General features: G+C 35.8%; 2 protein-coding genes across 2 annotated transcripts; one reads left to right on the forward strand and one right to left on the reverse strand.

Moving 5' to 3' along the window:
- The first annotated feature begins 2,764 nt into the window (after positions 1–2,764).
- Positions 2,765–4,569, forward strand: LOC104099632 (pentatricopeptide repeat-containing protein At1g34160). Its single transcript, XM_009606682.4, has one exon. The coding sequence runs from the start codon at positions 2,808–2,810 to the stop codon at positions 4,527–4,529; it is 1,722 nt and encodes a 573-aa protein (XP_009604977.1). The 5' UTR covers positions 2,765–2,807; the 3' UTR covers positions 4,530–4,569.
- Positions 4,570–5,034: 465 nt separating this feature from the next.
- On the reverse strand, positions 5,035–10,284 carry LOC104099634 (very-long-chain aldehyde decarbonylase GL1-9-like). Its single transcript, XM_009606683.4, has 3 exons — positions 10,051–10,284; positions 9,590–9,936; positions 5,035–5,932 (listed from the first exon to the last, which is right to left on the reverse strand). The coding sequence occupies exons 2-3, from the start codon at positions 9,818–9,820 to the stop codon at positions 5,390–5,392; spliced, it is 774 nt and encodes a 257-aa protein (XP_009604978.1). The 5' UTR covers positions 9,821–9,936; positions 10,051–10,284; the 3' UTR covers positions 5,035–5,389.
- Between the last annotated feature and the right edge of the window lie 4,453 nt (positions 10,285–14,737).

Here is a 14,737-nt window from a genome sequence, read left to right on the forward strand (position 1 = left end):
AGGGAGCTAACACAAGTCGAATAATTCCAAATAAGGACAAGTCAATTAAAATATAGGATATCTAACTTCTTTTAAGGTTGGGAAATTAGGAAAGAGATACAACAAATTCAGCTAAGAAGAAGCAGCGGAAAGATAACCATAACCTCAATTAAGGCTAAACAATTACAGAAGAGATGGTAATAATTTCAAATAAAGATAAGCAGTTAGGGAAAGGATAACATGGCAATAGAAAGGTAACAATTTCAGTTAAGGCACATATGAATCAAATAAGCAATAAGAGTGAATCATGAAGCAGTTAATTCTAATTAAGCAGGTAGAAGTGAAACTAGTAATTAAGAAGCGTAATCATAACAAGAATAACTGCATATTCAGTGAATACAAGAGCCTAAGAACCCTAAAAGGCTAATTTTTTACAAATAAGTCCGAGCACGTACTCGTCACCTCGCGTACACGAACTATAATTAGCATAGAAGACTCAAATCCTAAGGGGTAGTTCCCCCACACAAGGTTAGGCAAGATACTTACCTCGAAGAAGACATACTAATACTTAAAAAAGAACGTCTCGGGTGAAATGGCCTCCGGACGGCTCAAATATAATCAAAATAACTTCAAAATACAAATAAAACTCATAAGAAACTATTCCGGATCATAAAGCTTCAGTCTTTATCAAAATCTAAAAATCGACCCAAAAGTCGACCCCGGGCCCGCACCTCGGAACCCGACAAATTTTATAAAACCCGAACACCCATTCTAATACGAGTTCAACCATACTAAATTTATCAAATTCCGATACCATTTCGTCCCTCAAATCATGATTTTTTTATTTTGAAAGTTTTCTTCAAAAATTTCCATTTTTCTCAACTCAAAACACAAATTAAATTATAAAAATAAAGATAAAATCATGGAATATAATAAATTCTAGGTTAAGAACACTTACCCAATCGATTTGCTTGAAAAACCCACAAAGAATTGCTCAAAATCGAGCTCTAGAAGTCAAAATATGATGAAAAATGGCCTAACCCTCGATTTGGAAAACTTATATTTTGCCCGGGTCTGAAAGCATCGCGAACGCGGAGAAATGCTCTCGTTCGCAAAGAAGGAAAGTGAAGGCTGCCAGAAGACCCTTCGTGAACGCGACCAAAGGGACGCGAATGCGAAGTACAAGGGACTGGAACCTATGTGAACACGAAGAGGACACGTGAACGTGAAGGGTAAATGATCACCAGCGCTCAAGGCCTGGTTTCTACTACGCGAACGCTGAAGGAAGGATGCGAACGCGAAGAGGGAAAAAGGCAGACCTTCGCGAACGCGAGAGCTTGAACGCGAACGCGAAGAGGAAATATTAAGCAGGTCAGCAGAACACTACGCGAACGCAAAAGGCACTTCGCGATCGCGAAGATGAACATCAGATGACAGAAAACAGCAGTTCAAAATAGGAGGAAATGACCTGTGGTCCATCCGAAACACACCCGAGGCCCCTGGGACCCCATCTAAACACATAAAAAAGTCGATAACCTAACACGGACTCGCTCGAGGTCTCAAATCACATCAAACAACATCGAAACTACGAATCGCACCATGAATCAAACTTATAAACTTTCAAATCTTCCAACTTCTAAAACTCGTGCCGAAACCTATCAAATCAACTCGGAATGACGTCAAATTTTTCACACAAGTCATATTCAATCTTAGGACCTACTCCAACTTCCAGAATCGGACTCCGACCCCCATATCAAAAAGTCCACTTTCGGTCAAAATCTCCAAAAATTTGACTTTTACCATTTCAAGCCTAAATCAGCTATAGACCTCAAATTCATCGTACGGACACGCTCCTAAGTCCAAAATCACCCAACGGAGCTAACGGAACCGCCAGAACTCCATTCCGGAGTCGTCTTCATACAGTTCCAACTATGGTCAAAATCCTAAGACTTAAGCTTCCGTTTTAGGGACTAAGTGTCCCAAATCACTCTGAATCATCAGGTAACTGAATTCAACCACGCACGCAAGTCAATACACATAATACGAAGCTGCTCAGGGCCTTATGCCGCCGAACGGGACTTAAATTCTCAAAACAACCGGTTGGGTCGTTACAGAAGGAGAGAGAGAGAGAGAGAGAGAGAGAGAGAGAGAGAGAGAGAGAGAGAGACGGAGAGAGAGAGAGATACGGGGAGCGATAGAATGAGAGACGGGGGGAGAGAAAGAGAGAGCAGGGATGGAAAATAAATAAATCCCTATTCAATTTATAATATAAAGGGATACTCATTAATACTAATTGTATATAATTGGTAAATTGTATATGTCCATGTAATTAAGTTAAAACTTGATTATAGAGGGTAATAAAGTTTCATATGTAGTATAGGAAGGTAAAAATCCCTTTTGAATTTCACCCCATTTTAAGACTTGTTCAAATGACGGGTCAGCCCGTCCTAGCTGCAATATCATCGCTTTTATTCGTCAATTACTTTTTACTCCCTGCAATCCACAATAAGTGACCAATTTACCTATTAGTTTTGGTCCAAAATAAGTGTCCATTTATATAATCAAGAAAAAATTCAATTTATTTTTTCAAAATTACCCTTATGTACGTATCCCTAAAAAGTTTTTTACTCCTCACATTAACTATGATGCAACATTTAATTAAGGGTAGTTTAGTCACATATTTTATATTTTTTTAATGGGTGTGGCCAAGATAAATTTATCACTTATTGTGGACTGGAGGGAATAATATTTAATCCAAAAAAAAAAAAAAAAGGAAAGAACCGCGAGCATTTCCCTTTAAAACTGCTCCCAAGCGACATTAGTGTGGTATGGCCTACGTCGATTCGTTACTGTCAAAATGCACTTCTTTCTCCCAACTCAAACAACTCCAAGCCCATCTCGTAACCACTGGCATTTTTCAATTCTACACTTGCCGCGCCAAATTCTTGGATTTCTGCGCCGTCTCTTCCGCCGGCAACCTCCCTTACGCCGCCTACATCTTCCGCAGCATTACTTTCCCATACAAGAATGAATGGAACGCCATCATTCGCGGCCTTGCCCAAAGCCCCAAGCCCATTGATGCTGTCACCTTTTATGTCTCCATGTCTCGTTTGCCTTGTAAGCCCGACGCTCTTACTTGCTCTTTCACCCTCAAAGCCTGTGCCCGTGCATTGGCCCGTTCCGAAACCCCACAGCTTCATGCCCATGTGATCCGATTTGGGTTTGCATCAGATGTCTTGTTGCGCACAACTTTGCTGGATGCGTACTCGAAATGTGGTGATTTGGATTATGCGTGCCAAGTGTTTGATGAAATGGATGTGAGAGATATAGCAAGTTGGAACGCGTTAATTGCTGGGCTAGCTCAGGGGAACCGACCCACTGAAGCTTTGCAGCTTTATAAGAAAATGAGGGAGAATATGGAACCAAATGAGGTCACTGTGCTTGGTGCTCTCTCTGCCTGTTCGCAGTTGGGGGTGAATAAAGAAGGTGACCGTGTTCATGAGTATATCAAAAGTAGGAATCTTGATTGCAATGTGATTGTTTGTAATGCAATTATTGATATGTATTCTAAATGTGGTCTTGTTAGAAAAGCTTATGAAGTGTTCAATGAGATGAAATGCTCGAGGACTCATGTCACGTGGAATACCATGATTATGGCACTCGCAATGTATGGAGATGGAGAACAAGCGCTTGAGCTTTTCGAGAAAATGGGCCAAACTGGGATTGAGCCAGACAGTGTTAGTTACTTAGCTGCAATCTGTGCTTGTAACCATGCGGGAATGGTGGACGACGGAATGAAATTGTTTGATGCCATGGATAGATGTGGAGTGAGTAAGAATATAAAGCATTATGGTAGTATGGTGGACTTGTTGGGAAGATCTGGGCGGTTAGATGAAGCTTATAAAATTGTCGAGTCAATGCCTACGGTCCCTGATGTGGTTCTATGGCAAACTCTATTAGGGGCTTCCAAGACTTATGGTAATGTGGAAATGGCAGAGACAGTGTCCAAGAAGCTCGTTGAAATGGGATCAAATCATTGTGGGGATTTCGTTTTGCTCTCCAATCTTTATGCAGCACAAGGGAGGTGGCATGATGTGAAAAGAGTAAGGGAGGCCATGAAAGGTCAGGATGTAAAGAAAGTACCGGGTTTTAGCTATATTGAGGTTGGTGGAACGATATACAAGTTCATGAATGGTGATATGAACCATCCAAAGTGGAAGGAGATTTATTGGAAGCTTGATGAGATTTTGCTAAGGATTAGAGAATACGGGTATGTGGCAGAAACTAATTATGTGTGTCATGATATAGGACCAGAGGAGAAGGAGAATGCACTGTGTTATCATAGTGAGAAGCTTGCAGTGGCTTTTGGTTTGATCAGTACACAAGATGGCACTTGTATAAGCGTGAATAAGAATCTTAGAATATGCGGGGATTGTCATGTTGTGATTAAGCTCATTTCAAAGATATATGAGCGGGAGATTATTGTGAGAGACAGGACTCGTTTTCACAGATTCAAAAATGGGGCTTGTTCTTGTAAAGAATACTGGTGAGATTGATTCAAAATTTTATGTATAAAGCACATTTGTTTGACGTGGCGGAGGAAACCATATGTATGACTAAAAGGGCTCACCTTGTGCGGAAATTGCTCCCCAAGACTGAGAGATAGGGAAGAATAGGCGTATATTGTATGCAGTATTCTTGGCATTTCCACAAAAAGACTAGAACTCGTGATCTACAGGTTACTAAAGGAGCAACTCTACCATTATACCAAGGCTCGCTCTCTCAAGAGATATGACTCACTTTCAAAAATCTGAAGAGGAATTTGTGATGAGGATTCTGTTTGTGTAATGTCATGAGAAGAGGAGCTTCAGGGGCAATTACTTTAATGTAGATTCAATTTACTTTTGACTCAACATGTACGCAGCAGTCAATAAACAAGTCGAACCACCCTGTTCTTTTTGGCTTAAGCAAATGGATATTGTGGCAAAGCAGCTACGTTTTGATTGGTGCTTAGCCAATATCATAATTAAAGAACGAATGATGAAACAGTGCGAATAACTCCAATGACCATGAAATTTTACACTACGAAGTTTTAACAATTTTAATTACATGATCTTGATTTTTCCCAACTCACAACTCTTGAATGGCAATCCAAAATCATCAACCTGCTAGAGTATAAGCAAGTTGCAATAGTTGAACAAGTAATACTGCACAAAGTAACAACTCGGAAACAATAGGCTTACAAATCATCAAGAGGTTAGATAAAAAAAATACGAATAAGCAGGGTCAACTGAAAAGAAAGGAATGAACAATTCTAATTTCTGCAGCTGCTAGAGTGAACAACCTCAACTGGTAGCTATCCCTACAAAAAGCATGTTGAATCATACAGAGACTAACGATCAAAATGCAACTAATCTTTCATCAGTCGTGCCTCGAAACCACCCTCAGGTCTTTTTACAAGTCTGTATGGCATGTACGTTCCAAGAAGTTTGTCCCATATGGGGAAGAATGGCTGAGAATAATTGAACTTTGTGCCTTGAAGCTGATGATGAATGTCATGGTAAGCAGTGTTATTTTGGAAAAACAAATGGAAGATATTACCAGGCAGCCAGAGTCCACAATGATCATCAACCGTTTTGACCACAGCAAAGCAGAAAAAGATTACAGCAGTACGTGCAGTCATTCCGGCAACAAGAAACGAAAGAGCACCACCAAAGGTATCCAGGAGGAGACCTTCAAGTGGATGGTTATAAAGTGCCCCAATCGCATAAGGCACAACTAACCGATGATGCTGGGAGTGAATATGGCGGTATAAAAACTTGTTCTGATGCATGTAGCGATGCACAAAGTACTGCCATGTGTCCATGACCAGCATTGCAATAATTATCTGCACAATCTGAACAGGAATTGAGGGCTGAACTACATTTCCTGATGCAGTTACCTTCGAAGTTATCTGCAATAGAAAATCAGAAACTTGAGTCAGTTATTGTCAAGAAATTGCCATGGCTAATCAATATCACAAGGAAACAAGATCAACAACCTTCATCCTACAACTTCTCTAAAACAACAGACTTTGTAATATCATATCTGGTTTTGCCAAACTAAATGAATCTATACTTCCAAACTAATAATCGCTAGTTACTACTTTGCCATGGATATATGCAGCTGGTACGGGAAATAGATTTCCAGGATTTTCTGCAAGCCTTGAAATCTCCTCTTTGCATTGAATAGCTGTTAAGCGCCAAAATCCATTACTGGGAGTGAAATTGAACTTCAGATAACCTTATAGACAACCTCATAATTTTCTTTTACTCAGGACTCTACGAATCCATGCAACATCATTTTGTGCTAGCTAGCAGTTTTCCCCTTCTAACATAATGGAGAACCGGGTGGCGGGTTCAGCCTCAAAGAGTAAAATAGCTTAGTACAAGCATTAAGCAGCATTATATACCCCCGACGAAAAAAACACTAAAAATAGTCTTGTTTCTGACGACAAGACAGGATCATTTTCAACAACAGATATCTAACTCAGCTTTACTTTTTGAACACTAGATGGATAGATTATAAGAATTGCGGTCGTGCAGACAAGTTACAGCTCTAACAATCAATTAGAAGTATCGGATAATTATCACAGAGTAACTAATATAGGAGCCTAGGAGGTCGCTGATCATTCTACGTCTCAACTCTCAACAATTGAGGTCCATACTTCATTTTATGGTTATAGGTGAAGACTTTAAATAGCTGTAAATTTTACTAAAAGAAAAACGATGACCACCTTTATCCCGTGACCCTTTCAACTAATGAAATTCCAATGTTAAAACCTTGATGATCACATTTAAAAAAAGGCTTTACCCAAATTTAAGAAGTATTCAAACAAATTGTTAGCACAGGGAATTAAAAGTTTAAGAATGAAAGAGAAAAAAATCTCAAAGATAGCCCATTAAGGTGCAATTTAGCCATCTTTGAAGGAGGAAAGAAATTTAATTTCTGTCTTTTAGTGATAACGGTGGTGTCCCGTCCAACTTGCGCGCACTCGACTATTTGATCGAGTACCTGCTACCTCCCACTAGCGCAAGTATTGGGAAACACTACCCGCCAAGGCTTAGGCAAATAGGAAGAAATCATATAACATTTTTTGTCTCTACTGGAATTTGAACCCTGGTCTTCTTGGTTTTCACTCACTTCATTGATCTCTAGGCCACGTGCTTGGATTCGAAAAGAAAATTGAATTGACGAACCCCTGGTGGAGACTTTAGAGTTCTTTCTTCCACTGGTTCATTTATCGATCCATGTTGCTTAGCATGCATATGACCTAAGAACAGAACCTGCCTGTATAAGCTAGAGAGCTCACAGCAATCTCTGACAAAGAAGCAGCCAGGACTTTCACCATAATGAAAGGATCAATTTTATGGAGGAAACAAATCTCCCAAAGAATGTGTTTTCTTCACTATTACAGGTCCACAAATCCTGTAAGACCAATATGAAAGTTGCGGCTTAACAGAGGGTAGGGAAAAATCCTCCACATGGCCAAATTAGATTGTTGTTATCCAATGGTTACAATGAGGAAACCCAGGCAATAGCTATTCATAAATAAGCATTTCTTGTTATAATATGTCAGGATGACAGTTTTGGCACCTCACATTCATTTTTTAAGGTTGAGCTCCCTAGTGACTAAAATCTAGAGACACCTAAAGTCTCTACATCATAGGACACAGTGTCCCTAAAGCCTTTTGAAATTACAGCAAGTTTTTATTCTAAAAGCTTATACATACAATTAATAAAAATTAGAAGCAACAAGCAGTGTCCAGATTCAAGTATGGCATTTCAATACTGACTGGCTACACATTCTACAACATCCTGATTGGAAGATAAAACAGAATGCAAGTAACCCAAACACCTTACTACTTTGACGATAATGGGAGAAAGTTATCCTTCAGATGGTTATCCTTTAAAATTGCTATTAGCTTATGCAAGATGAAAAGCTGCCCTTGATTGTCAAATCTCCTTGAAGTTCAACTTCCAAGTTTTCCAACTTTGAACCATTTCCTTAAGTTGATGTACTTAGACTGAAAACGAGGCACATATGAGGCGTGCCATTCAGTAAGACCAGAAAGTTACTTAGCCCTTCATTTCACTTCCTCATGCTTGTAGGTTAGGCCCAAAACACAAGTTGATACATAACTTTATCTATAAAATGGTTAAAATCTACGAAACATTTTTATCTAACCTTATCATGCTTGCAGAACACAAAAATTGAAACTCATCCATCCCCCTTTTTGTTCATTAATTTCTTAATAAAATACCTCATCCACTCGTGAGGATATAACATAGTGGTTAGTTTCACTATGCTTTAGATGCTTTATTCTAGACTTCTTTCCCTCTCTCCATCTTCTTTTCTATCAATTCCATAAGGAAAATGTTCTTCCAAAGACCATATCTAACATGGCAATGTAGTCAAACCTTCGAACGGTCAAAGACTGTATTATTGCATGTGGAGACGGGGGAGGAGAGGACAAGCACATTTTGTCAATGGGCACTATTGGAACATCTTTATAAACTTCATCATGCTTCTAACGGAAAAGAAAAGAAAAAAAAAAAAAAAAAATATATATATATATATATATATATATATATATATATATATATATATTTTATTTTATTTTTTATTTTTTTTTATTATTTTTTTTTTTTTTAAAGTCACCATCCCTTCATTCATTAACTTGCTAACAAAATACTTTCATCACTTAAATGCTTCATTCACTCGTAAGAATATGACATAATTGTTAGTCTTACCATGCTTCGATGCTTTTTCTACAATTCCTTTCCTCCTATCTGACTACTTTTCTATCAATTTCATGAGGAACAATGTTCTTAGAAGGACCATACCAAATATCCCATGTACTCAAGTGTTTCAAAACTAAAACTGTAGTATGGGAGGGGGTGAGGCACAAGCACGTCTGTCGATGCAAAAAAGTAATCACTGCATAAGCTAAGGTTGACTGGCACATTAAATAGAAGAATCTAGAATCTAAATCAAATAACTGCTGCACTAAATAGAGCACACCTCATGAAGAATCATTCCATAGTTAGTTATCCTCATAAATAACTATAAATGCAAACGACAAGTTGGTTATAATTGGAAGTCCGACAGCAATACAATCTGAACAAATTTGTTATATGAAGGGGTTTACCCCGCCCACAAATTGCTTCCCAAACTTTTTTTGAGACGCAGGAGGATCGTGCATGTATATCGTACACAGCCTTCTCTTTGCATTTCTACAAAAGGGTTGTTCCCATGCCTCAAACTCTACCTATCCATTCCTATAGAATTAGAGATAGGATTTCAACTTTATGAGTTTTGGATTCAAGTGCTAATAACTGGGTTCGAAGTCTAATTTTTGTATATTTTTAATGACTTTCTTAACATAAATACAATGTGTGTACAAAAGCTATTGGGTTTGGCCGAACCCGTACTCGGGCTTCTAGTTGTGCCCCTGCCTACAGGCCTAACCCACCAAGTCACACGGCTATCTAATTAATCAAAAGAATTCCAACCAAAACAGATATAACAAATTTCATGGAACAAGAACCATAAGTAGCTGAGGAATACCAAGAAGAGCAGCTGAGCAACAGTGGCCTGAACAAGCTGCTGGAGAAGAACCCCTTTAACAACAGCACCAAGTGGAACTAAATTCTTCTCATCTTCCTCTTTCCTTGTGTGAAGACGATAGTTATCCATTGGAGGCAATAGCTGATAAAACCCTGCATATAACCAATACACCACTATTGGGGCAAATGTCCCCATCACTTCATCACTCACATAACCCTCCCAAAAAACCATTTTTTTTCTTTTTCTTTTTAAATTTTACCCCCTTCCCTTTTCCCCTTAATTCAACACTCTCAATTCTCAAAATTCCAGCTCAAGATCTACATACACAAACACACATTACATATCCCCTGAAACAAAAAAATCAATAAACAAAAAACAACCCAATAAGTTCTTGATTAAAAAGATCAAATTTTTAGCCCCAAGAAGATCAAATGACACAAATGGGTATAGGCAAAACTTACATAAATAATGATTGGAAATGTCATTTCTTGGGAAAATAGATCTGGGGCATATGTATTATAATGTATATGAAGGTTGAGCTGGGGTTAATGCAAATGGTAGTGGTGACAGTTGTGAGATTCGGTGCCTATTTTTGAATTATGTATGATTCTGAGAGATTCGTTGGAAAAGGGAAAGGGGGATTTGATAAGGAAAGGGGCAAACTACAGAAATGGCTTGCTCTCTTTGTTTTCTTTCTTCTTCTTTTTTTCTTTTTATTTTTTATTTTTAAATATTTTCACTTGAGATATTTTTAATGGTAAGTGTAGTATTTGACTTTCTATGTAAGAGGTGATCATTTGTTTTTTTTTTTTTCCTTTTATTTCAATTGTCTGTAAAAGCATTCCTTGAGCAGAATTTCAGTGGATGTTGAAAGTTGAAAGTCACATGGAACCATTTTAAGTGACCAGGATTTATTTTGTCCGTACACATCATGTCCGTACACATCATGGGAGGAGGCCAAAGGTGTAATTTTGTGCAAGTATTGTCTATCTATCTATTATTACATACAATTTACGTTATACTATGTGAGTATTAATAGTTTTTTTTTTTAGAAAAAAGATCCAAATGAAAGAATTGTAAAACCTAAGATGGCTAGACACTTTTCATTTCCTTATGAAGGAATTGACCAAAAGTTCTTTTTCCTTTGCTTTGGTGGTTTCATGTCGCCTTTTTCATTATTTATTTTTTAAATCTATTTTCGAATTTATTGTTCCGTTTTACTTGAACAGTCCTTGTGCAAAAGAGGAAGAGATTCGTTTGGTACAAGAGGTAAGGAATAATTAATTTCGGGATTAATTTATCAAATATTTGGTTGATATTAGTATTTTAATCTCTATAGATTATTCCGGAATAATTAATTTTGGGATAATTAATTAGGATAACTTGTTTCCAACCAAACGATGCACGATGCTTAAGAGTAAAAGCTAAACTACTTAAAGACAGTTATTTTGCCTTGCAGTCAAAAAGAAATTATAAATAGCTAATGAGAAAATTAAATTACATGAGAAGTCAAATCCCCTACTCCTCCAATAAAATGTGTGCAACCAAGGATGATCATTGCACTATTTTAATAATATGTGAACATGTATGCACATGGTTACTGGGGGAAAAAATACACATATTCACTCTGAACTTGTATTCAAGTTACAAAATGGATGACCTTTTATCCTCTGTACGTATCCAAAATATATCTAATTTGAAGATTGGAGATAAAATTGAGATGGATGAAGAAAGAGAGGAAGTCAAATATTCAATTATCGACCAAGATTTCGGGTAAGTTGGCCAACACTTTTTTCAAGTTTAAGAGCAGAGTGTGAGGAACAGGATGTGAGTGGAGAAAAAAAGGAAGAGGACAGGAGCTAGAGGGCCGAGTTAGGTTCATCCGAACAACCAAAGTATTGTAAGGTCTCAATATATATATATATATATATATATATATATATATATACTATATTAAAAGCACGAAAATTCTTAACGCTTGTTTGGATGGTTGTTATCTATTGTATTGTATTGTATTATTACTTTAAATACAATGTTTGTTTTGATTGTTACTTAAATTTTATTATATCGTATCGTTAAATCCATCGTTACGTAACGACGAAAAGTGTCACTTTATGAAACGACGGATTTGGTGTGGTGGCGTTGTTTCTTTACTTTTTTCTCTCATCTTGCCCTTCTTTATTATTAAATAATCATATTTTATCATTTACCCTACTTTTTATATAATAATTCTATTTTGTATCCTAATTTTTTTTTAATAATATTACAAGTTTATTCTTCATATTGTTAGTGCGTTGCATCATGAAACGACGGCAAACGATACAATATATCCAAAATATTGTGTTCATCAAACAATACAATACAATGCAGTACAATACAATACGATACATTATGAAACGACATGTAACAACAATCCAAACAAGCTATTAGCGAAATATCGTTCGCCTTTTTTACCCTTTGAAAATAGAGTTCGCATTGGATAAAAAAAGTCATTGTCTTCAAAATCAACTAAATTGTAGGCATTAAATTTTTCATTATTTGCATTACTTTGTAAGAATTCCTAATATATATAGGACTTTAAATTCAATTAAGTCTTACCATATAAAAATCCTTTTCTTATTTAAACTAAAACATGAATATAATATTATTTGTGATATTTAAGGTCGATAAAGTATCTATTATTTTATTTCTTATAACTGAATATTATATAGTTTAAAAATTTAATCTTATTGGTATTTAATATTCCCCAATAAGGACGCAAGATATCAGGAAAATAAAGACAATAGAAAAAAAATTACAGAAAGTTGTTTCAGACATGGAAACTCCAACACGATTGATTCTTTATTTTTTTGATTTACCACATCGACCTCTGCCATTATATTTTAATCACACCAGAACAATTCATGAAAATTAATTCTTAAGTGTATCTTAAAAGCTTGATTGATAGTTTATATCCCTTTAATTATTTTGATTTTATATATATATATATATATACAAATAGCATCTACTGCTAGATTTAGAAATAAATTTCGTTAGTCATAAAATTTAATTGATAAATATTTCAGCGAGAACCTCAATGATAATTTATCTTTTTAGCTAGAAAATTTGATTCAATAAAAGTGTTTCTACCCTATTTTTCCAACTAACAGTATCTATTATTAAGTTTAAAAATAATAGTTATTTATTTGCAATAAGGATTCTCAAGTGTCTGTTTGTTTTGTTTCTTTTTCGTTACAATCCGACAAATCTTTTTAGGATATATTTTAACTTAAAAAATCACATATATATCTTTTGAATCCACGGGATACTTACAAATAAAACAGCGGTCACCATGAAAGTAGATATTCATTAGAACTATAATTAATTAAATGGCAGGCAAATACTTTGTACATATAAATCACATTCAAGCCCTTATCTAAAATATTGATCAATTTTTTATCTTTTAAAAATAAATTTCATATTACACAAAATTATAAATTTTAATTAGTTTGAAAGTAGACATTCATTAGAACTATAATTAAATTAAATGGCTCGTAAATACTTTGTACATATCACATTTTTTTATCTATTAAAAATAAATTTTATACTAGAAAAAAATATAAATTTTAATTAGTTTCATAATATTTAGGCTTTTGAGGTCACTTGACATTTTGGTTATAATTTTTTTTTTCTTGTTTAAACTATATGAAAACTCCAAATATAATTTAATTGAGAATGTTTTTACTTATGTAACTCTTTTTCTTATTGGAATTGTGTAAATTACAATAAAATGATCCTTGTTATTCACTTACGAATCACCAAAGAGATTTTTTTTTTCTTCCACCGCCTATAACCTATATTGCTACTTCTATAATTTTCAGCTTATGTTTTTCTCCAAAGTACTATAAGATTGTACCTTAAATTCATTTAGTATTTCTTATATAAAAAGCTTCTAAAAGATTATTTATTTATATCGATACAAATTTAAGTTTAATATATTGACGAAGATAAATTTAAAAAAAAATATGTGAAAGTTTCTTCCTTTATTGAGTTAACTAAACAAGAGCAACAATCATAACTTTTAGAAATTTATACTTTTTTCTTGAATGTACTTCTATTTATAATTCTAATACAATTTTTAATATGATAAATATATGAGTTTTAAAGAAAATTTACTTATTCGAGGTACACGTGTAAAGCACGTACACTAAGTTTAGTATATACATATATATATATATATATATATATATATATATATATATATATATATATATATATATATATATTCTCTTGGCTTCTTAGTAATTCTATTTCTCGATCTTCTTGGTGAAGATCTTACCTCCTCTATTGCATGAAAGATTGCAAAGGAAATCAAGACGGAAAAGTGAAGCATGCATCTTTCTTCTTCTCATGCCAAGAATTTTGTGTCTTCTAGTTCTAATAGCCCCCCTAGAATTTCATAAACTCTTGAATGATGGGGATAAGAATATTTGTTTTAGGTGTATTGGAGCACGCCGAGAGTCATCGAGACTTAGGGTACTGTTGACGCATAAGTGTGGGGGAGGTCGAGAGGGTGATGCGTAGGGTGAGCAAGGGTAGAGTTACCGGACCAGACGAGATCCCGGTAGAATTCTGGAAGAGCGGGGGTAAGGCATGCCTGGAATAGTTCTCTAGGTTGTTCAACATCATTTTTAGGACGAACAGGATGCCTGAGGAATGGAGGTGGAGTACGATGATTTCGTTGTACAAAAACAAGGGTGATATACAAAATTACAATTACTATAGGGGTATCAAACTGCTAAGTCATACGATGAAAGTTTGGGGGAGGGTGGTGTAAGAGAGGGTGAGGAAGAGTGTGTCTATTTTTGAGAACCAGTTCGGTTTCATGTCGAGGCATTCGAATACGGAAGCCATCATCTGGTGAGGAGATTGGTAGAGCAGTATAGGACAATGAAGAAGGACTTACATATGGTGTTCATTGACTTAGAGAAAGCAAATAATAAAGTCCCAAGAGAGGTTATGTGGAGGTTTTTAGAGGTTAAAGGTGTGCTTGTTGCCTAGAGTGATTAAGGACATGTATGATGGAGCTAAGACACGGGTCAGGACAGTGAGAGAAGACTCAGAACACTTTCCAGTTGTGATGAGGTTGCATCAGGGATCAGCCCTTAG

This window comes from Nicotiana tomentosiformis, chromosome 4, assembly GCF_000390325.3.
Source record: "Nicotiana tomentosiformis chromosome 4, ASM39032v3, whole genome shotgun sequence".
Taxonomy (NCBI): domain Eukaryota; kingdom Viridiplantae; phylum Streptophyta; class Magnoliopsida; order Solanales; family Solanaceae; genus Nicotiana; species Nicotiana tomentosiformis.

What these genes read in the sequence shown, in the direction of transcription:
- LOC104099634 (XM_009606683.4), bottom strand. Translation starts at nt 9,820, where the DNA reads ATGGTTTTTTGGGAGGGTTATGTGAGTGATGAAGTGATGGGGACATTT. An exon ending in TTGCTCAGCTGCTCTTCTTG is followed by an intron (nt 5,933 to 9,589) that starts GTATTCCTCAGC and finishes TTTCTATTGCAG; the next exon opens with ATAACTTCGAAGGTAACTGC.
- LOC104099632 (XM_009606682.4), top strand. Translation starts at nt 2,808, where the DNA reads ATGGCCTACGTCGATTCGTTACTGTCAAAATGCACTTCTTTCTCCCAA.